This window comes from Cervus elaphus, chromosome 15, assembly GCF_910594005.1.
Source record: "Cervus elaphus chromosome 15, mCerEla1.1, whole genome shotgun sequence".
Taxonomy (NCBI): domain Eukaryota; kingdom Metazoa; phylum Chordata; class Mammalia; order Artiodactyla; family Cervidae; genus Cervus; species Cervus elaphus.
In genome coordinates, this window is record NC_057829.1 from 22,350,558 (window position 1) to 22,375,049 (window position 24,492).

The 24,492-nt window shown below is 36.8% G+C and overlaps 1 protein-coding gene across 4 annotated transcripts in view; it reads right to left on the minus strand.

Annotated features, from left to right (window-relative positions):
- The window catches only part of CTNNA3 (catenin alpha 3), a 1,812,800-nt gene that overhangs the window by 199,821 nt on the left and 1,588,487 nt on the right, over nucleotides 1-24,492 (minus strand). For all 4 annotated transcript variants that reach the window (XM_043926199.1, XM_043926196.1, XM_043926200.1 and 1 more), the window contains one exon: nucleotides 7,626-7,718. In XM_043926199.1, the coding sequence (XP_043782134.1) occupies nucleotides 7,626-7,718 (93 nt within the window). The remainder of the gene's footprint in view (nucleotides 1-7,625; nucleotides 7,719-24,492) is intronic.

Sequence of the window (24,492 nt, forward strand, 5' to 3'; positions counted from 1 at the left end):
TTTAAAAGATAATAAAATCAGAACATATTGTACGATTAGCTGTAGGAAGGAGTAAAAATAATAATTCACAGGTTCAGACATGTGCATGAATGTACAGCAGCATCATAAGAAATCTAGGAGTCAGGTTAGATTTGTGGGTAAAATGATGCATTCAGGCTTGGAAACTGAATTTCACAGGAACCTGTGAGCTACACGAGGCAAGGAAGCCTACAGGCCTGCCAATATATGCAGCCAGGGTTCAGGAGACAGGAGTTGGCCACTCTATATATGACATCTGAAGTCTTGGGACTGAATGAGCATATTCAAGAAAAGTGGAAAAAACTTGAGGACTCCAGAGCTTACATCAGAACTGTAGTGAACCCTCAATAGGAACAGACAGAGGAAAAGAAAACCATGAAGCACTGAGAATGATCACTCAGAAAGGTAGGAAAGCAGAGTTATCACCAGATACAGAATAGCAATTGTGAAAACAAATGATGATGACACGCACTGCCTAGAGTAGTGCTGCTGAGTAATGGCATTTCATTCAGGCTTACCAGACCTGTGCTGTTCATAGCAACCTAAACCAAACTATATTAACAAGGTACTGAGGGCATATCTTCTTCATATTCTGCATGGTAATTCAGTATAAATTTGAATTATGGAGAGTGTATTCTGATAATAGGACTATTAAAATGTTTCCAATTTTTAAAATACACCACTCATTCATGGTGATATTTTGTTCTCATGGTGGAAGATATTCAGTGGACTGCATGTTAAAAAGCAACAATGAGCATGTTCTACCTATCACCAACATGAAATTTGAGGCACTTTTTAATACCAAGAATCATCTCCAGTATTTTAAGATTTGGTATGCTCCAATTCATTTGCTGCTGTTGACGTTTTGAGGTTGTTCCAGTAACCTAGGCAACTGTTCTTATTTCTGTCCTAATTTACTTCTATTTATAAAGCATATATGTTTAATTTTCTCAATGGTATTCTTTAAGGCAGGGTAGGTTTACAAAGTATATATTCTTCAGTGGGTATAATATTAAAGATAGGACAAATATTAGTCATCAAACAGACAAAAAATTACAATTTCTTTCATTTTGGATCATCTATAAATATGATGAATAATGTATCTTTAAAAAATGTAACTTTACCATATTGAAATAAATGTCTATAGTTGAAATCATAAAATTTTAATTGTTTATTTTAATGCTATATTTATTCCATTGGATTTCAGCAGAGACCACAACTTCAAATACTTTCAAGTAAAAACCTAGCCTTAGTCAGCAGTGTTAAGTTAGTTCCCTTTTTCACTCCCTATCTATAAGAAATTATAATCACAGTTTAAATTGTGTAAGGCAGAACAAAATTTGTTATTTCGCCTTTAGATCTTACTGGTTTTCCAGCTGTTTTGGCAGAGGGAAGACACTAGAACATCCGTCCTTTGTGAACAGAGGTAGAGAAAGAGTAGGTGATTTTAAATGACTACTTGCAAAACAGTCACCAACAAACATACAGCCTATAAAATACCAAGATGACTGGGGTTTTTTTTTTTCTTTTTTATGAGTATGTACCATAAAACTAGGAAATTAAGCCCTATATATCTTAGTGAAGGTAACTGAGGACTCTGGAGAAAGATGGAAACTAACAGATCACCAGATCACCAAGCTACCACAATTCCACAGAAAAGAAAAGCTCCCAGTGCAGAGCCAGGCATTCCACAACCATTGAAGGAAATAAGAAATTGGCAATTTTGGGGTAAAGTGCTTTGTTCCTACTATCAAAAGTTGCTTTTTCTGATCATTATTTCAGATCCACATTATTTACATGAATAAAAATTTACATAAAATTGCTAGCATCATTAAGAATCACATTAATATCATCTCCCTCTTAACTGCTTAAAGCAGTTTCTGAAAAGTCCCCTTCCTGAGGGGCCAGGGTGGGGGACTCAAAAAAATATTGGTAATAGATTGCTAAATATCGAGCCCCACAAAACCAGATGACCAAAGTAATCTTATACTGAAAGACTGAGAGATCTATATTTACCAAGTTCTTTGAAATACTCAAAAGGAAATGTGTAACATTAGCACACACAAGTTTATGCACATCTTGACATTCACTGTTGTAAAAATCGAAGTTTACTGAGTATTTCCTTTGCATGAGAAGTGAACTTATTTTTTCATATATCTCATCTTCACAAAAAGCTATAAAATAGATACTATTTTTTTCATTCTGAGCATTTTTTACTCCCTTTATTCATTTCTTCCACTTAATCTATTAGTAATAACAGATATTATTATTATCACAATTTTACAGATGAGGAAACTGAAAGTTAGAAATATAAACTAACTTTCCCAGAGTCATACGGATGCTAATTGGTAGAACCCCAATTTGAACCAAAGTTTGTGTGTATCTAAAGTCCACACATTTAACGTCTACATTATACATCTACATCAGGGCCACAAAAGGCAAGCCACTTGCTTACCCATTCTATTCACAAAACTCTTTCAACTCATTTTACTGAGCCTTTCTAAACCCACAGTTGTCCCTTAGGTAGACTTGAGGAATATACTTTTAGCTACCACCCTCCTGCCACTTGCAATTTCCTGAGTATCTATGGTTACTGCTGCCCATATTGCAGACAATAACCTAGGGAAACTTTCTAGAAATTAGAATGTTCCCTTCACTGAAATATCAAAGAAGCCAAGTGTTAAGAGGCTGAATGAGGAGTAACTGCCTCTGTCTCTGGATTCTATGTTTGGAGACCTCAGAGTGTCACCCAAAAAGGTCCTCCATGGTGTGATTCTACGTAAGTAGAATCCATGTCATCAACACAAAGTAATTCACTAGGGAAATTTTCATGTTCTAAGCATCACTATGTAGTTTCCAAATAGTAACCAACCATCTGATTTTGTTATTGATGGAAAACTGTAGTATTGGGACATTTGAAAATGTGTAAGGCTTAAATAGATCTTATACTAAGCCTTATGGTCTTAAGTTTCATGAGTCATCTTCTGTTACAGGAATTATAATATCGACACCTTAACACTGACTGTGGCAATAGTTGGGCAATGAGATCTTAAGGGATGATGAAATTCGACCCACATTTATAAGCATGCTGTACTAGAATGTGTGTGGCTAGTGCCAGATGACCTGGAACTTGCTTCCATTTCTACAGGACTTGCTTAACTACTGAAATTTTTTTGAGTCTAATTCCCTGATTAGTAAAATTAAGGACAAAAAAAACTTCAGGGCTTCTCTTGGATAAAACACCAACTTGGAAACTGTTCACGAGGAAAGATAGAGGGCAGGAGGAGAAGCGGATGACAGAGGATGAGATGGATGGCAGTACTGACTCAATGGACATGAGTTGAGCAAACTCCGGGAGACAGTGAAGGACAGGGAAGCCTGGCGTGCTGCAGTCCATGGGGTCACAAAGAGTTGGACATGACTTAGCAACTGAACAAAAACAACAGTTTGGAAACATTCTCTAAAGTGTTCATGATAACTGGCACAGCTCTGTTTAAAAAGAAAATGCATCTTAGCTTATATTTAATAAAATCTTTAAGAAGATTTTTTTAGAACTTATAAAAAATATTATTATTAAGTTTAAGAGTTTTATTATCTTAGGAGTCTATTTTAATGTCTCTCCAATTTGAGTTTTGAAAATAAAAGATGTCTATTTCATCCTTGCTAAGGGCATGAACAGAATAAACAAAAACTCTGAAGAATGCTCTATAAACCTATAGCAAACCCACTCTCCTGTATCACTCTGGGATGCCTGATCATTGGGTAGAACCAGGTGTTGGTCCAGTGAGTATTCATGTTTAATAATTAACATAACCACTAATTTCCACTGCTATTCCTTTGCCATCTCATAAGGCATGCACTATTGGTCTCTTAGGATTTTGCTCTCATTGAGCGTGGAAAGCAAATAATTATTTGTTGGTTACAGACCTTTACAATGCCCAGTGGCATTTGCCACCAATGACAGCAGTAACAGATGATGTTGAGCCAAAGCTCCTGGAAGTACAATGCATAAAGTAAGATGATAATAAATAACTGCCACTCCATTACTAAACACTGCCTGAAATTGGTTCTAGTACATGTTTGATATAGCAGAGTCTGCATAACCCAAGTACCAAAAAGGCATTCATTCCTTCGTAACAGCTGCAAACAAAAAGGAATCAAACACTTGTCTTGTTCAGTGACCAGGAATTCTTTATTGAGCATGGCATGAGTATTCAAATACTTCTCGACAGATTCTGACTTCGAAATCTTATGATACCTTTCCAAATTAATGATTCTTGGGAAATATGTCAAAAGATATACTCAGTCCAATGGACACAAAGTTCAGGAAATGCTATATTGAATGCAGAGACAAAGTCTCAAATGGTCATAAGACTGAATTTATGACTATATTCAAAGTGTAGGGATGTAATTATAAGAAATATGGGACTACTAGGGTATAAGATGCCTGGGAGAGAACATATCTAAATATGATCTTACCTCTGGTCAGGTGATACAGGTAAAGGACAGATTTAAACCATTTTCCTTCCCTAGTCATATAAACTTCAGATATGAGAACAGAATCTGTTGTCATAAACTTACAATATATATATATTCAATAATAGGCTGTTATTGGCTTTATCCACACTTACTACACTTTATAGTCTTCCTCTTTTTTCAGACTGCTGCAGCATCCTTTATTCTGTTTTTCATTCCATGGATGATTTATCAGGTTTGTTGTTGTGGTGGTTCTCTGTGTGCTTGTTAGTAAATGATTCATTCTGCTAACTATTTGTCCTAAGTAAACTGTCATGTGGTAATCACCACTGTTCTTAATGTGAAAACATGATCCATTTACTGGACAAATTATATTAATCTGAGTCTCAGTGATCTTACCTAGTGCAACTGGGATAATAATAAAAATACTGCATAGTCAATGTGGTAGCTAAATAAACTGTGTATGTTAAGTGAGTATCTTTCCTTATTTTACCCTAAAAGCAGAGACTAAGAATGGAAGTTAGTTTATTTTGGGAATAAATCTTAAGGAATAGAACCAGGAGCCTAAGAAGGAATCAGGAAAGAAAGAAGAGCCAAACCAAAGATACACTATCAAGTTGCTCACTGCTGCTGGGATTAGCTTGATACCCTGGGAAACTTTTAAGGACCTGTGGAAAATTCACTTCTCATTGGTCCATCCAAGCAATGGAAGAGTGTTAGTCAAGAGTTGTTCTGTGGGATGTTAAGCATCTCACCTAAGCTTGTGTATGTATTAGACTATCTGAGCAGCTTCCTGAGGGGTTGCACATGGTAATGGCAGGCAAGTTTGCCTCACAGGAAAGTATGCCTGTGAGATAAACAAATCAGAGACTGGCCAGGTTGAATATAATGTGGCTTCTAGTAGATTTGATGGTGACGGATCTGTCTTTTTCTAGATATTGGTGAGGGTATAACCCATGGGCATTCCAAATGAACCAACTGTCAGGAAACTGTCCACAATGGAACATAGATCTAGGATTCAGAGCTCTTTCAGGGTGACTGCCACAAGGTGAGAAGCAGAGGCTTCTATGAAAGACACTTAAGATCTGGGACCACAGGGATTTTCAGTTTTATAACCTACCATGGGCAAGTGGTCATCCAGTTGTCCCTTTTTCCAAGCACAAAAATATAAATAATAATACTGGTAATAAGAACCTTATCTCTTTGGCATATATTTTTAAAGTTTATAAAACACCCTCATATGCATTGTATTCTGTGATGTTAGCAACATTGCTGTGAGAAGTTGTGGTGTTATTCTCATTTTTTCAGATGAAGAAATTTAAAGTTTCTAGATTGTAAGGGTCTTATCCAAATGTTTTATTATTCACATGTGATAAGCCAGAATATGAACTATGACATGTCTATACTAATCCCAGCATCCTGAAAGGTGCTGCCTTTACATTAAGAAAATCCCCTCCTATCAGTTATTTTGTAAGCACATACCCTCCATCTCAGGGGCTCCACCTCCATAGGCTCAGCAGCAAGCAGCCCAAGTGAATCAATCATTCACTTTACTGAGAGCATGAGCAAAGTTACCACTGCCAACATTCATGTCCAAACTCACTGCCCTTTTTCAGATAGATACTGAGAATGTCTACCAGGCTGAAGGAAACTAACTCCAGGTACTGTGTGTCCCCAGATAGTTCCCAACACAAACTGGCTGCTATAGGACTGATAAATAATCAGCAAGAAATGGAAACTCAAGAAAACCAACATTTCTAATGAAACACAGGTACTGTGACTGACATATACCAGTTCTAGGCTATCTGAATATTTGAAAACATGCGACCTTCTCTTTTAGGTCCTGCTGTGCATCTTGTGCTTCCCAGGTGGCACTAGTGATAAAGAACCTGCCTGCTAATGCAGGAGTTGTAAGAGACATGGGTTCAATCCCTGGGGTGGGAAGATCCCCTGGAGGAGGGCATGGCAATTCACTCTTGTATTCTTGCCTGGAGAATCCCATAGACAGAGAAGTTTGTCAGGCTACAGTCCATAGGGTTGCACAGAATCGGACATGACTGAAGTGACTTAGCACATACATCTATCTTGTGGGATCTTGGTTCCCTGACCAGGGATCAAACTCATGCTCTTTGAAATGGAAGCACAGAGTTCTAACCACTGGACCTCCAGGGAATTCCCAACATGGGATGTTCTTAAATGAATCTGTTTCATACATCTCCAAATTTTATGACATTGAATTTAATAATAGCAATAATCATAATGATGCTAATTGCTGTAGTGATAACAATGACCCTGTTGCTACCTAGTAAGTTCTCAATAACAATAAGTAATGATTGAGAACTTACTATGAGCTAGGCACTAGGTTAAGAATGCTTTTCATGAATTTAGTTGATTCCCACAGCAATCCTCATGTAGAGAACACTATTAGTACACTCACTTTACAAATCGAGAGACAGAGGTAGAGAAAGTCTAAGTGAGTTCCCCAGGAGCCCAGCAAGGAAGTGGCTGATTCAGATGCATCCCCAGGGAGGCTCAGACACCATGTTATACTACCTGGCTTTAGACCTACATGCTATAGAGGCTGTTCTGCAGTTGCAAGTTTTCAGTGGCTAGGAAATCAAGGTTCCACAAATTCCCAAGCAAAGTCGAACATCTCAGAGTATTTAAGAAACCGATTAACATCTTTGGAGGGACATGTGTATATGTGTGTGTGTGAGTGTGTATGTGTTGTGAGGTGGGCAGAAGGAAGCATTGTAGAAAGGGAGAAAATAGAGGCACATTGCCTCAGAATTTGATTATTTTCCCCTAGAACTTCAGAGTATATTCACAACTTCATGGATTCTCCTTTTCACTCTAAACAAACAGGTACACATTTCACTTTGATATTCCCATGGCTACTATAATGACCTCAAGTGGCATGGGGTGAGTCATTGCCTAGTGAGAAATGGCTTCACCGAGAGCTCTCAAGGCAGAAGAACTCATTCCCCTCACAATACTGCCCAGCATCCTGAGACTTCTCTCTCTGGGCTTTACAGAAGCAGTTCTAGATCCAGGGGTCCCACCTGGAGCACTTCCTGGAGTGATAAGGAGAGGGCCCAGCACACAACTCTCCCCTCAGGGAAGTGACTTACCCGGTCAGTTTTCCCTTCAGTCTGAACGCTGGTGTGACTGCGGACCTCATGATCCTCTTCCAGGTCAGACACATCCTCTAGTTCTTCTGGAGTCTATAAAAAGAAAGCAACACGCTGTTGTTGGAAATGCAAAATGGTACTCTGGTAGTACCTCAGTAAGCACAGAGTTACCAATATGACTCAGCAACTCCTCTCCTAAGTACTTATGTAAGCAGCTCTTTGCCAGGAAACTGCCCTCAGCAGGAGGGCTTCACTACAGGCTCAGATGGTAAAGAATTTGCCTGCAATCCTGGAGACCGGGGCACAATCCCTGAGTCAGGAAGATCCCTTGGAGAAGGGGATGGGAACCCACTCCATTACTCTTGCCTGGAGAATCCCATGGACAGAGAAGCTCCTTTTCTTGTCACTTTAGCAAAGCCATACTGTAACTAAAATTTAAGCCAGGCACTCCCATGCTTACTCATCTCCCCCCCAGCACACCTTTCAGATCTTTTAATCAAACAATACATTGCCTAACTTGTCAGTTCTTTCCATAGATTATAGTGGTAGAAATGAAGAATAAGTAGTTAACAGATGACCAAATCTTTTCCCTAGTTTCCCATCCAGTAATCTCATGACCAAACTGTGTGAATAAGATAGTACCTAGAGGAATATCACAAGAATTCACTGAGCCTGCATAGAGGGGGATGGTGATGACCTTGACCTCCATCTCAGTGATTAACTGAGATTACTTCCCTTCTTTCCTTTAAATGTTTTCATAATCCAGCAGAATCTTTGGACATGGTGTTTGGGGGACGTTGAGTCGACTATCTCCCTAGATTGCCAGCAATTTGATTAAAGGAGACTTTTCTTTTTATAGGGCTTTCCTGGTGGCTCAGACGTTAAAGAATCTGAGTATTGGTTTTGTAAGCAGTGGGAAGTAGGACCCAATTCACTCGACAGTACATACCCAAAAGAAATGAAAAACATATTTCTACACAAAAAATTATAAACAGGTATTCATAGCAACAGCAATCATAATGACCAAGAAACATATCTAGTGATGAATGAATAAACAAACATGGTAAATCCCTACAAAGGAATATTACTTGACATAAAAAGGAATGAAGTACTAATATATACTGTAACATGGTAAATTTTGAAAATATTACGCTAAGTGAAACAAGTCAATCACAAAATGCCACATATTATATGGCTCTATTTATTTGGAATTCAAGAGTAGCCAAATGTATAGAGATAGAGATTTGATTAGTGGTTCCTAAAGAAGAGAGTGGAAGAGGGGGTTGGGAGGCATAACTTCTAATGGGTATGTGGTTTCATACCCATTGGGGTATAAAATGGCATGGCATTTCATGGGATGGCATTGGTATGAAATGGGATGGCAACAATGTTCTACAATCTGAAGTGGTAATGATCACACACTCTTGTGAATATTTAAAATACTTTAAATGGTGATGTTTATAGTATATTAATTATGTCCCAATAAAGTCTGAAAGAAAAAGAAAGCAAAAATGATCAGAAGGATGTTTTTCTCTGAGTAGCAATTTGTAACCACTATGTGGCTACCACACATCAAGGTGTTTACAGGTGACAAATAAATGGAATAACTATTATTAAAACCATATGATATCAAAACACAAAAAAATGGAGAAATTAAATTTTCTTAGAACTCAATAATTTAACATAAACTTTAGGGTTTAGTCTACATAGTTAACCTACTTCCATTGCTTTTTTTTTCCCCCCCAATTTCGGCTTAAACATCTTTTATTCAGGGAAGTGTCTTGCTTACAAATCCCCTAGATTGGCTTGAGTTCCTCTGCCAAGCATTTCCTGATGCCCTCTAATTTCACTATATAATGCTCATCATACTTTATTTTAGCAAAGGTTGTTGAATTGGGAAGTAAACTGTTGAACTATCTGTTCTTTGAGGTAAGGACTCAGTCTGCTCTGCTTACTACCATCTCACCACAACCTAGCACATACATGGTTTTAAATGAATGAAGAAAAATTAACAGTGATAAGCCAAAATCTAGTTGGATATGAGCAAAACAAAACATATCAACAACAACAACAAACATCTGTCCTCACTGTATCTCTATTGTGATTCTATCTTCCTATATTTCAAACTAATTTTTTAATCTGTTTTTTGTTGTTTCTCTCAGTTCCAGGTTACCATTCCCTTAAGTCCCTCTGTGGCAATAATTCAATGATGCCAGTCACTAATGCAAATACAAGTACTGCACAGCAAAATCGTTATTACAAATATAAAGTACTTAATGAGAATTAATTTAGTATTAAAGTTTACACAGTCTCAGTTTTAAACTATGATTCCTTTGCTACAAAGCTCTGGTGAGAAATCCAAAATATAAACATTTAGGTTTCATGACAAACATCCCAAAGTGAAAATGGAAGGTCTCCTGTATATACACGTAGCTGTTGAAGACGGGAAAGGGTCAGGACCTACCTCCTCAGAATAGCTCTGGTTTCGCTCAAACCTTGCTCTACACACAGGCCCTTCACTTACTTTCAAGGTTGTGAAGAGCATTCATTCCACTGGGGCCACTCCAGGCATGGGAACTTGAAACCATTAGCTTACACTGTGGCGCAAAACTACCAATCTCCTAAACACTGATGGCTTCACAGTCTTTCTCAGCTCATGGATCTTTAACCAGCACTATTTTGTTCTCCAACACTTGCACTGAGCAGCTCCTATCACTCTGCATTAATTTCAACCAACTCTTATTAGATATTAATATCTTCCCCCTCACCAAGGGGCCCAGTGTGCTGAGTAGTTATCTATATGTTGATCTCTACATGCAGTCCTTCTTTGCTGCAACAACCTACAGCTATGATCACAGGAAATTTATTTTTCTTCTTAAGTAATAACAGCATGAGTTCACCATCAGGGAATTTCTATACAATCACATATTTCATTATTAGCTATTTTTTGTGTATTCTTCCCTAGTATTCTTCAGAAAGGCTTTTTATAATTTTTTCTCTTGATTTATCACCAGCCCCTATAATGTCTGAATAAACTCAATTGATCAAATTCCCTTTCTTGAGCCCTGTTATTTTGCAACTGCAAGCTGTCTGGGGTCCCTACTGTGATCTGTTTTTTATAAATGTCTCTGTTTATTACTCGGGCTATATTCTATTATATAACCCAAGTTCTGTGGTGAGACAGAGCTTCATCACCAATCCCAGTACTTTGTGCAATTTAAAAATAAAGTGACCTAACAGAAATTAAGAACAATTGCTCCTCAGAAATCACAAGTAGCATTTTTGTTAGTGATACTGCAGGAAGTGATAAGCCTACCATTTACGCCCACATACTTGTGTACTTTTCTTTAACAGGGGACTGATAGTGTTCTTGCAAAACCACCACAACTGACTTCTCCTTATCACGAAAAAAAAAAAAGTGGGGGTGTGTTCAAAACACTTGCTGGTAGCATTTTGCATTCTGTAAGGCAAGCAGCTGGATGATATTTTAAAAAATAAACAGTTACGTATACAGTGTTATAGTTTAAATGGAAACTAAGAAAGAAATAGGAGTACTTAATCATTTGGGGGATATATATGAGCTTCAGTTTGAAGACAAATAATAATAGAAAGGGTAAACATTTAAAAAAGGAAGGATGGAGGTTTGGCAGCCCTATATTGTACACTCTTAGAAACAGCTTGCTTTGTTTTTATTTATTTAGTCACTTTGGAAGTTTAAACTTCTGGAAGGTTTGTGTATGTGTGTGTAACTTGTGCATGTTTCCAATCAATTTCCATCCTGTGTGAAGGGAAACCAACTATCTTAGATCAGTTTCAAGTAGGAGAAAGACCATAAACTGTTGAGCAATGCAGACCTGAATTTGAATTTTGCCTCTCCAGTTAGCTTGTTGGGGAATAGGTGTCTTCTCTTAAACTTTTGTTTCTTCAGAACACAGTTTTGGATAATGAGACATAATCCTGAAGATTGTTGTGAGATTCAGTTGTACTAAGATGTTTAAACAAGTGCTTAGCCCACAGACATAGCTGGGGTGCAACAAAGGTTGCTTCTTTCTGTCTACTATTTGTTCTCTTCTTTCTTCACAAACTTATCCCTCATCCTATCAAACCCTTTATATTTTTTGATAAAACTTCTGTGGCATTTTGGATACCTCCATTTTACTTCACATCTGTTACTCTGAATTGACACAATACTTATCGCTAACTCTAGTTACACTTTCCTGATTTTGAATATACAATGTCATTGTGCTAATAGGGTTTAGTGTAATTACACATACACTGATTTCTTCTAAATTTCAAGTAAAGATCATGTTTAATCCTATTTTAATCATGTGTTAAGAGTAAGATACTCTCTTAAACTTGCCCTAGCAAAGATACACTCTTCACATTCTCAGGGGTGATAGAAATAACTTTCCTTCTCTAAGCTGAACTGTCTTTAAACCAGACCCATAGCAAGACACCCTATTTTATTGTGTAAAAAGTGATAATAAATTCTATTACTCATTTATTTCTCTTATAAAAATTCAGGATAACTATTCTATAGTTGTCTAACTCTTGCTTATTGTGAACCCTTCTTTAGGCAACCCAAAGTGACTTAAAATAAGCTAAGTTTCCTTATCTTAAAATGGAAAAAAATATTACCTAATTCTTAGGGTTATTGTGAAGATAAAATAACATGATGGACTAGAACATAATTCAGTTTCTAGAAAATACTGAATGTTCAATATTGTTTATGATTATTATAAATTATTATTGTAGTACTTTAAGATCTCACTTTGTTTATATAAAGGAGTCCAGAAACAAGTACAGTCAGACTTGAAAATAAGCTGAGGTTTTCATACAGAAACTGAGTGTGCAATAAACAGTAGTGGTACATTAAATTTCAAGGACACAATCAATTGGTGGTATAAGCTTAAATATGTATTTATTTATTGAGGTACATAATGACTGCATTCATATTCTTCCTCTGCCTCCACACCAAGGAGCTTAATGCTTTCTAAAGAGTTACAAATTCTTCTAGCATCCTTAGTGAAACAAGTAGGCAGTATTATTATACATTAAAATTCACTTGCTCAAGGCTATAAATGCTTAATTCTGAAATATAAGAAAATAAATTTGTGGTCACTAACACAACAAAAAATAAGGGACGGATGAAAGCAAGGGCAAGAGGGAGAAGAGGTAGGAGGGAAAAGAAAGAAAGAAAGAAAAAGAAAAAAAAGTCTAAGTAATAGGAGCCATGCTCAGTATTTTCCTAAGATTTAAGGTTGAATTCTAAATCATATAGAGGATTTGATGGCAATTCATACTTCTCTGATTATCCTTCAAGGCTTTACTACAATCAAGTAACTGCCAGAGCAATGTCAGTATTGGTCTGAAACTCAGAGAAGGAATGATGCTGCGGACAGTATTCTGAAAGAATCTGCAATAGCATGCTCAGTGAGATTATCTTAGCTGAGCTGATAACACAGAAGTGAAGAGAACAGAATTCAAATACATTTTAAAATGAGGAAAATATACAATAACACAATTCAAATTATGGAAAGCAAAAATGAGTGCACACATGCATGCACACACATATGCATATATCCCCCCCCCAACCCCGCATCCAAGAATCAATACTCTGTTCTTGGCATTATTGACAAGGTTTTTGATCCATTTTCTGAGCCTTGTTTTTTCTAGTTTCCAAGCCCTATAAATTATTTAAAGAGTCATATTTTAGAAAAAATGTAACCATCACATTTAACTGTCAAACATTTCAAAATATTTCCAGAAAATGAAGTAAACAACATGTTGTGTACTACAGACTTTTTTTTAAATGACAGACCCCTGGAATCAATCTTTGAGGGAGAGGGCCACTAACCTATAGCTTCATAAAATTGTACAAATGATCCTGTATGCAGTTCTTTATGAGAATTACTGGCCTGACATTAAATTTAATTTTTTGATTGGTTTAGGCTTTAGTTAAGTGTCACTGTAACATGAGTTGCAAGATGGCCGCATCAGTAGTTTATCAAGGATTTTCCCTGTCACCAGAGATGCAGGCATTTTACTTTTTAAGTATGCCTTCCATTGCTTGTCAATTAGAGGGTTAATTTGTCACATACTTGGACAGATAATATGTAAGTTTTAAGATTTTTGGAGTTTATGCTTAAACTGAAAGCATAACATTTACATTAATCTGGAAGAAATGTTTCCTTTGCACTAAAAAGATCCTGATGCTGGGAAAGATTGAAAGCAAAAGGAGAAGGGGGTGGCAGAGGATGAGATGGTAAGATAGCATCACCAACTCAATGGACATGAATTTGAGCAAACTCCAGGAGATAGTGGAAGACAGAGGAATCTGGCATGCTGCAGTCCATGGGGTCACAAAAAGTCAAACATGATTTAGTGACTGAACAACAATAGCAAGGAGTACTCAATGGTAGGAGAGATTTGGAAAATCTGTCAAGTTCGGTTGATTCAAATATTTTTGTTTTTCAGTCACTAAGTTGTGTCTGGCTCTTTTGTGACCCAGTGGACTATAGCCTACCAGGCTCCTCCGTCCATGGGATTTCCCAGGCAAGAATACTGGGGTGGGTTGGCATTTCCTTCTCCAGGGGACCTTAACCCAGGAATTGAACCCATGTCTCCTGCATTGGCAGGTGGGTTCTTTACTGAGCCACTGAGCCACTCCAATTCATCATAGCAGTTAGAAACATGGTTAACCTGATGAATACATGTATCTTCTCATTTTAACATAGAGTGAGAAGGCATCTAGCATTGTTCTCAATTTTATAACCTGAATATCTCACATAGTTTCTAGTAAAAAATAGGTGTGTGGAAAATATGTTTTTAATGAATGAATACATGGAAGAAAAATATAGATAATAAAGAAGGGTGAAAATAAAGATATATTTCTCTATTTTCCCAATAGAGCATTGGTGAATTTTCTCCTTTTAATCTTTTGAAAAATAATTCAAAACTGCCTTTGGGTACCATTATTATCCCTCTTTGTTTCACAAACGATGTCTTTTTTTTCTTTTCCAATGTTTAGAATATACCACTCTATGAATTATTTCATGTGATGAAACTAAGATGCTTGGGTATTATACCCCTTAGTTCAGTTCAGTTCAGTTCAGTCACTCAGTCATGTCTGACTCTTTGTGACCCCATGGACTCCACGCAGCACGCCAGGCTTCCCTGTCCATCATCAACTCCTGGAGCTTGCACAAATTCATGCCCATCGAGTTGGTGATGCCATCCAACCATCTAATCCTCTGTTGTCCCCTTCTCCTCCTGCCTTCAATCTTTCCCAGCATCAGGATCTTTTCCAATGCATCAGTTCTCATCACATGGCCGAAGTACTGGAGCTTCAGCTTTAGCATCAGTCCTTCCAATGAATATTCAAGACTGATTTCCTTTAGGGTTGACTTGTTTGATCTCCTTGCAGTCCAAGGGACTCTCAAGAGTCTTCTCCAACATATATCCCTTAAAGCTACAGCAATTAAAATACATCTTGAGAAAGCTAAGATAGAATACAAAATACATACCCTAATGTAAGATAAAAAGAGTACTTCTATAATGTATAAGAAAATGTGATCAAACATATAGTCACATAGGACATCTTAGGCAGATAAATCTTGAACATGAAGAAAATTGCTGTTTCAGTGGAGACACAGTCCTGAGCTTAAGTTGTTCATCTATTTCAAATGAATTAAGTCTCCATTTGTTCACTACTTAGACCAGACCAGCATTCATCAAACAGCCAATCATTTGATACTTTACACTTGAGTCTGGATTGTGACAATTTTTTCAAAGGAGGTGATCATTATAATCACTTAAGTTTTTACAAAACCTTTTGAAGAACTCAAGTGATAATAGAATCACATAGGGTAAGTCACACTTTAAGTTCAACCCCTCCTTTTACCTAGAAGAGTGTGGGAGTCAACTCTTTGATCCTAAGACACTAAAGAGGCTAATACCTGTAGAAAAGTACCCAGCAATATGATTTCAGCAATATGGTCATAAATGAAAATGACCTCACTGATATCACTGTACTTTTTCAACCACCAAATGAGTTGATCTAGATCTGACTTCAGGGCTGTATGTCTAAATCATGAAAACCGTCAAAAGAAATCATAAGACGCTTTCCAGCTTGAAGTTTAAATAAAAATCTGAGAGACTAACAAAGCCATGATGAATGTGGTTTGGATGAAAGCATACTTTTGGAAAATTAAAAATATCAGAAGTATCTGGACTCAAATCAAGACCCTTGAATTCTTCTCTCTGAGAACAGAAAGGTAAGATAATCATTTTTAATCAAGGCCTTAATATGATTCATTAATAACACTCTGCTGGATTCTTCCACATTTCTTTGCTTATTTTATCTTAACAATAAACCTAAAGAAGCAAGGTTATCCTTTTAATACCACAGTTGAGGAAACCGCACCTTAGAGTTAACAGAATTCATCCAATACTACACAGTTAATAAAAGGCTGCTACAAAGTAGGTTCCAGGGCTCATTTTATGAGCCATTTGGCTTGGTAGTCACAAGTGCATAGTGAGTATGGGAACTGAGTAGTTAAGACTCACAAGTCTAGAAAATGAACTTTGAATAGCATGAATATACTGCTCACAGAGAAAGCCAGGCCACATAGTTTGGGGTTTTGATCAGCTCACTTAATTTCTTCCTTCCTCCACCAGATAGAATGTCTGGACCTCAGTAGACTTATTGCCTGGAGTTAATAGATGATTCAGCCTTTCGTCACTGCTTCAGTATCACCTATGTTGAACCATATACTGTCTTTGAAAAAAGTCAACTAAAAGAAAATCCTGCTTGTTTCTCAGGCTGGAACCCTGGCTTTAAGTATACCAGGATTGAAATCAGTTCAATTTTGGCCCATATCATGAGCAAAATTGTGCCAATGGATCTGTTGTTGTTTTAAGTTCTAAATGAATTAGGCTGTACTAACTAGCAAAACTACTAACTGTGTATGTGTTTTGGACAGAACTTTTATATATTCTTTCCAAATTATAAACAGAAAACCTAATTTAACTAACCTGCCAAAGTTCTTATAGTAAGCCAGGGACTGTGATAGAACACGATGTAAAAATTGAGTATCTGGATTTAGGTTAATGCTGCTTTTAATAGCTTGTGACCTCAAAAAAATACTTAACATGTTGAAAACTAAGCTTTTTCAGTAAATGAAAGGACTGAACTAAATGATTTCTAAAATCTCATTCAGTTCTACTGTTCATTCTGTAAGTCTACTGCAGGCTTGGTGACAATGTTATCAGGAGAGATAATTTTTTAAATAAAATTCTGAATTAGCAGGGTACCTTTTTTTTGAAATGCTAAACACAACTGTAGATTACAAGTCCCTTTGGATGTGTTGCCTTCCCTGCTGGCTCAGACAGTAAAGAATCTGCCTGCAATGTGGGAGACCTGGGTTCAATCCCTGGGTTGGGAAGATTGCCTGGAGAAGGGAATGGCAACCCACTCCAGTATACTTGACTGGAGAATTCCATGCAGAGAAGAGCTTGGCAGGCTACAGTCCATGGGATCATGGAGAGTCCCACACAATGAAGCTACTAACACTTTGATGTGTGTACCTCTCAGGAGGTTAGAAACAACTTTTTAACCTTACTTTGTCCAGGACAACATAGAACAATGTTAGGGTTCTGATGGACAATAATTGATGATACCATGCATAATTGTGGCAGTAAAATTACTCTTTTTGGTCTGTAAACGGGAAGTGTGCTGTTGTTAGAAATAATGCAATAATAAAAATTTTTAAATGGTGGTGATGATAGTAGTGACAATGGCTGTAGATGACTAATAAGACAATCAAACCTTTAATTCTTGGGTGTAAACATTGCTACCATGACAATCAGACACATTCTTCGGTATTAGAGTAAGAAAAATCTCAACTTTTCCATCAAATACTAAGCTAAACAGATTGTTTATGTTAATATATGTGTTCTTATCCCTAGAACTGAAGAGAGGTTATGTAACTAAAAATTACTAATTTTTTTTTTTAAAAAACTATCCTATAGATGTTAAAATGAGTTTCAGACAATATCTAATGCAAAGAAAAATCACTTAATACTCTTTTAAGACTCTTAATTGAATGTATAAATACATATATTCTAATTATATAAAACATATTGCATATATGTATGAGAGTGTTACAGTGTTATCTGTGGCTTTCTTTATAATTGATTTGTTTCTAAATTTTTAGTACATAGATTTATCATCGGGGGGGGGCGGAAAATAAACAAACAAGCAGTGAGTGTTACAAGAAAATCTGCTTAATGTTGAATGTGACACTTCAAGGATGTGCCAGCAATGAAAAAAGAGCAAGATTGCAAAACTCACTGCACAGGAACAGAGTTGGCCTTGTCACTTTAAATAGGTCTAAAAGTGGCACGGTATTTGAAGCTGATGTGGACACAGACAAAAGCTTTCAATAGATGAGATGAAAATTGCAGCGTATGTCTTCATTATTGGAGCAAACAGCAAAGAAGATTGAGAGCAGATACAGAGAACTAGGCCTCACCAGGGCCCTATGCTGTCCCCCCCACGTGTTACCATGGTCTCCTTCTTCACTCTGTGGATCCATGAAAGCCATGGCTTCCTTATTTCATGTAAGGGAATTTTCACATTTCCAGTGTCCTGGACACTGATTTTACAAAAGCATTCTGTAATTAAGATTATGTGGGAAACAAGGGTTGTGATTTAACTTCCCAGAGGGGTATATAACCTATAGTATATAGGATTTTAAACCTATAGAGAATCTTTTACTTCTAGAAAACTTCTAGAAATGGTTAGGTGTTCAGGTATTATATCAATGGTCCTAAACAAATTCATCTATCCAGATTTGCAAAGTCATCCCAGGCACAATAATAAAGCAAAGCCTGCCTGCTGTGTTCTAGCCATGGATATCATGTAAGGCTAAATAGGATGTCCACACCTGACTCTCCTATTTCACACTGAACTAAAAAACGGAAAAATATGAAAGAAGTTCCACTTTACAGAGGAGATGCTGCTCAATAATACAGTAATTCAGATCTATATAAGACTTTTGTAGCTATTATTCAGGGTTATTGGATTTGAGTTTGCTTTATGGGATGTAAGAATTCCCTACACTGATAGAATAAAGTTGCCTAAGTTGGCAGCTTATATATGAAATAGTACACTAGAATGCAGCAAAATAAATACTTGGACAACCCCTAAGGAAGAATTATGTTCTCTCTAAAAGGGATTTTTAAGTCCCCAATCTAAAAGGCCTATTTGTAGAAGCAAGTGAATACATCATTGTTGAAGATATAGGCAGATTAAGTGGCTATGAAACTAGCTCATGTGCTGTTTCTACACAGTCTGTCCTCATCTATGGAATTAAGAAAAGAGGTGGAAGCAAACCTAGCAGGAAAATTAGATTTAAAAATTGCTTGTGTTCCCTAACGTGTTAAACTTCCATGAAAATGAAAGTTGCTCAGTCGTGTCCAACTCTGTGTGACCCCAGTCCCTGGAATTCTTCAGGCCAGAATACTGGAGTGGGTAGCCTTTCCCTTCTGCAGGGGATCTTCCCAACACAGGGATTGAACCCAGGTCTCCCACATTGCAGGCGGATTACCTACCAGCTGAGCCACAAGGGAAACCCAACAGAACACCATAGAATCCAATCATTTCACCCTGTTTACTCAAAATGAACTAAAACATACATTCACAAAAAGACTTGTACACAACTATTTATAGCAACTTGTTTTGCAACAGCCAAGAGGCAGAAATGACTCAGATGTTCATCAACAAGCAAATGCTGTAACAAATTATATGATCTTTCAATAGAATATCACTCAATTAGAAAAGAGAATGATTATTGATACAAGAAATGACCTGGCTAGATCTCAAAATAATTATGCCATGTGAAGGAAGTAAAATAAGAATACATCTAGTATTATCCTATTTATTCAGCATTCTAGAAATTAAACTTCAGTATTCTTGTCTGGAAAATTCCATGGACAGAGAACCGGGTGGGCTACAGTCCATGGGGCATGCAAAGATACATGACTAAGTACATACACACTCAGACGACGAGAAGCTACAAATCAATCTACAGTAATACATTAGATTAATCTGTGGGATCATTTGGGGTCTGCAGCAAGGAATGATTAGATTACCGAGGATCACGTGTAACTTTTAGGCTTTGATGTATATATTCCTTAATTTGACTGTGGTGATAGCTTCAGGTTAAATACATATGCCTATAAAACATATCAAATGGTATGCTTCAATATGCACAGTTTTTTAAATGTCAGTTACACATCAATAATGCTGCCAGAATTTGCATCTACTTATTCAAATGTCTATCTAGATCCATACTACATAAAGTAACAATTGTTTGCTTAGCCCAAGACTGTAATTACAACTGGGACCATGGAATGTGATATTCCACTGAATAACTACATAAAAAGAGTAATACTGCAAATTCAGTTTTAAGCAGTTAATACCTCTTTTTTTTTGTTATTTAATAAAGTGGACTTCAATTTGTACTAAGCGATCACATATTTAATTAAAAAATGTTAAATTATGTCATCAATGTTAAATGTTCAGTTTATAGACACCTATCCATGGGTCGTATCACTAAGGGGTACTTAGAAATAAGAAATATCATAGCTTTAGTAAAGTAATATCATCTGCAGACTTTCATAATGGACTCTGAATGTGAAAAGACCACTGATAAGAATGGTAAGGTATTATGGAAGCACTGATTTTTCTATCATTAACTGTATTTGTAAAATATCAAACCAAGTTTTATGGCTTTTTTTCACTTCATTCAACACAATAATTTAAAAAAAAAACCTTAGTATTAAAATTTCTTTCTTGAATGAAAGTAGAGAATACTAATATCAAATGAAAACTGAAAGTGTTAGTCACTTAGTCATGTCTGACTCTTTGCAGCTCCATGGACTGTAGTCCACCAGGCTCCTCTGTCCATGGAATTATCCAGGCAAGAATATTGGAGTAGGTTGCCATTCCCATACTAACAGTACAAAAAGGTAGCATGTAATGATTCCGACTAAAGCATACAGCAGTGAAGCAGATGTCAGTGTGTGTGTCTGTGTGTGTGTGTGAGTAGGTGTGCAGTTAGGCTTGCTCTTTTACTGCTTTCTGGGAAACTGTTTTCTGGGAAATAATTCTACTCGTACCGACGACCCACAGACCTTAGCTTAAGTACCAGTATGCTTTCATCTTAGGCAGTCTAACCGTCCATGTATAACGAGAAGTTGGTCCCTGCTATTTCAGTAAGGTATCATGAGACTTCTGGTTAAATGTGCAGAATTAATGCTAATTATATACCTATACTTCCTGTTGTATATGCTTAATATGACTATTCTTTCTTCACAGTCCAACTCTCACATCCAAACATGACCACTGGAAAAACCATAGCCTTGACCAGACGGACTTTTGTTGGCAAAGTAATGTCTCTGCTTTTTAATATGCTATCTAGGTTGGTCATAACTTTCCTTCCAAGGAGTAAGCATCTTTTAATTTCATGGCTGCAGTCACCATCTGCAGTGATTTTGGAGCCCCAAAAAATAAAGTATGACACTGTTTCCACTGTCTCCCCATTTTTTCCCATGAGGTGATGGGACCAAATGCCATGATCTTAGTTTTCTGAATGTTGAACTTTAAGCCAACTTTTTCACCTTCCTCTTTCATTTTCATCAAGAGGCTCTTTAGTTCTTCTTTACTTTATGCCATAAGAGGGGTGTCATCTGCATATCTGAGGCTATTGATATTTCTCCTGGCAATCTTGATTCCAGCTTGTGCTTCCTGTAGCCCAGCATTTCTCATGATGTACTCTGCATGTAAGTTAAATAAGCAGGGTGACAATATGCAGTCTTGATGTACTCCTTTTCCTATTTGGAACCAGTCTGTTGTTCCATGTCTAGTTCTAATTGTTGCTTCCTGACCTGCATACAGGTTTCTCAAGAGGCAGGTCAGATGGTCTGGTATTCCCATCTCCTTCAGAATTAAATGAGATCAAAAACACTCTGGAGGGAACCAACAGTAGAATAACAGGCAGAAGACAGGATAAGTGATGTAGAAGATAAAATGGTGTAAATAAATGAAGCAGAGAGGAAAAAAGAATTAAAAGAAATGAGGACAACCTCAGGGACCTCTGGGACAATGTGAAATGCCCCAACATTTGAATCATAGGAGTCCCAGAAGAAGAAGAGAAAAAGAAAGACCATGAGAAGATACTCAAGGAGATAATAGCTGAAAATTTCCCCAAAATGGGGAAAGAAATAGTGACACAAGTCCAAGAAACCCAGAGAATCCCAAACAGGATAAACCCAAGGTGAAACACCCTAAGACACATATTAGTCAAATTAACAAAAATCAAACACAAAGAACAAATATTAAAAGCAGCAAGGAAACAACAAATAACACACAAGGGGATTCCCATAAGGATAACAGCTGACCTTTCAATAGAAACTCTTCAGGCCAAAAGGGAATGGCAGGACATACTTAAAGTAATGAAAGAGAATAAACTACAACCCAGATTACTGTACCCAGCAAGGATCTCATTCAGATATGAAGGAGAATTCAAAAGCTTTACAGGCAAACAAAAATTGAGAGAATTCAGCACCACCAAACCAGCTTTTCAACAGATGCTAAAGGATCTTCTCTAGACAGGAAACACAGAAAGGTTGTATGAACGTGAACCCAAAACAACAAAGCAAATTGCAATGGGACCATTCTTATCAATAATTACCTTAAGCGTAAATGGGTTGAATGCCCCAACCAAAAGACAAAGACTGGCTGAATTGATACAAAAACAAGGCCCCTATATATGCTGTCTACAAGAGACCCATCTCAAAACAAGGGACACATACAGACTGAAAGTGAAGGGCTGGAAAAAAATATTTCATGCAAACGGAGACCAAAAGAAAGCAGGAGTTGCAATACTTATATCAGATAAAATAGACTTCAAAATAAAGGCTGTGAAAAGAGACAAAGAAGGACGCTACATAATGATCAAAGGATCAATCCAAGAAGAAGATATAACAATTATAAATATATATGCACCCAACATAGGAGCACCACAATATGTAAGGCAAATGCTAACATGAATGAAGGGGGAAATTAATAATAACACAATAATAGTGAGAGACTTTAATACGCCATTCACACCTAAGGACAGATCAACTAAACAGAAAATTAACAAGGAAACACAAACTTTAAATGACACAATGGTCCAGCTAGACCTAATTGATATCTATAGGACACTTCACCCCAAAACAATCAATTTCACCTTTTTCTCAAGTGTACACAGAACATTCTCCAGAATAGATCACATCCTAGGCCATAAATCTAGCCTTGGTAAATTCAAAAAAATTGAAATCATTCCAGTCATCTTTTCTGACCACAATACAGTAAGATTAGATCTCAATTACAGGAAAAAAAAAAAAACTATTAAAAACTCCAACATATGGAGGCTAAATAACACGCTTCTGAATAACCAACAAATCACAGAAGAAATCAAAAAAGAAATAAAAATATGCATAGAAATGAATGAAAATGAAAACACAACAACCCAAAACCTATGGGGCACTATAAAAGCAGTGCTAAGGGAAAGGTTCATAGCATTACAGGCTTGCCTCAAGAAACAAGAAAAAAGTCAAATAAATAACCCAACTCTACACCTAAAGCAACTAGAGAAGGAAGAAATGAAGAACCACAGGGTTAGTAGAAGGAAAGAAATCTTAAAAATTAGGGCAGAAATAAATGCAAAAGAAACTAAAGAGACCATAGCAAAAATCAACAAAGCTAAAAGCTGGTTTTTTGAAAAGGTAGATAAAATTGACAAACCGTTAGCCAGATTCATCAAGAAACAAAGGGAGAAGAACAAGATCAACAAAATTAGAAATGAAAATGGAGAGATCACAACAGACAACTCTGAAATACAAAGGATCATAAGAGACTACTACCAGCAGCTCTATGCCAATAAAATGGACAACTTGGAAGAAATGGACAAATTCTTAGAAAAGTATAACTTTCCAAAACTGAACCAAGAAGAAATAGAAGATTTTAACAGACCCACCACAAGCACAGAAATCGAAACTGTAATCAGAAATCTTCCAGCAAACAAAAGCCCAGGACCAGATGGCTTCACAGCTGAATTCTACCAAAACTTTAAAGAGCTAACACCTATCTTACTCAAACTCCTCCAGAAAGTTGCAGAAGAAGGCAAACTTCCAAACTCATTCTATGAGGCCACCATCGCCCTAATTCCAAAACCAGACAAAGATGCCACAAAAAAAGAAAACTACAGGCCAATATCATTGATGAACATAGATGTAAAAATCCTTAACAAAATTCTAGCAAACAGAATCCAACAACATATTAAAAAGATCATACATCATGACCAAGTGGGCTTTATCCCAGGAATGCAAGGATTCTTTAATATCCACAAATCAATGTAATACACCACATTAACAAATTGAAAGAGAAAATCCATATGATTATCTCAATAGATGCAGAGAAACTCTTTGACAAAATTCAACATCCATTTATGATAAAAAATCTCCAGAAAGCAGGCATAGAAGGAACATACCTCAACATAATAAAAGCTATATATGACAAACCCACAGCAAACATCACCCTCAATGGTGAAAAATTGAAAGCATTTCCCTTAAAGTCAGGAACAAGACAAGGGTGCCCACTCTCACCACTACTATTCAACATAGTTTTGGAAGTGTTGGCCACAGCAATCAGAGCAGAAAAAGAAATAAAAGCAATCCAGATAGGAAAAGAAGAAGTAAAACTGTCACTGTTTGCAGATGACACGATCCTCTACATAGAAAACCCTAAAGACTCTAC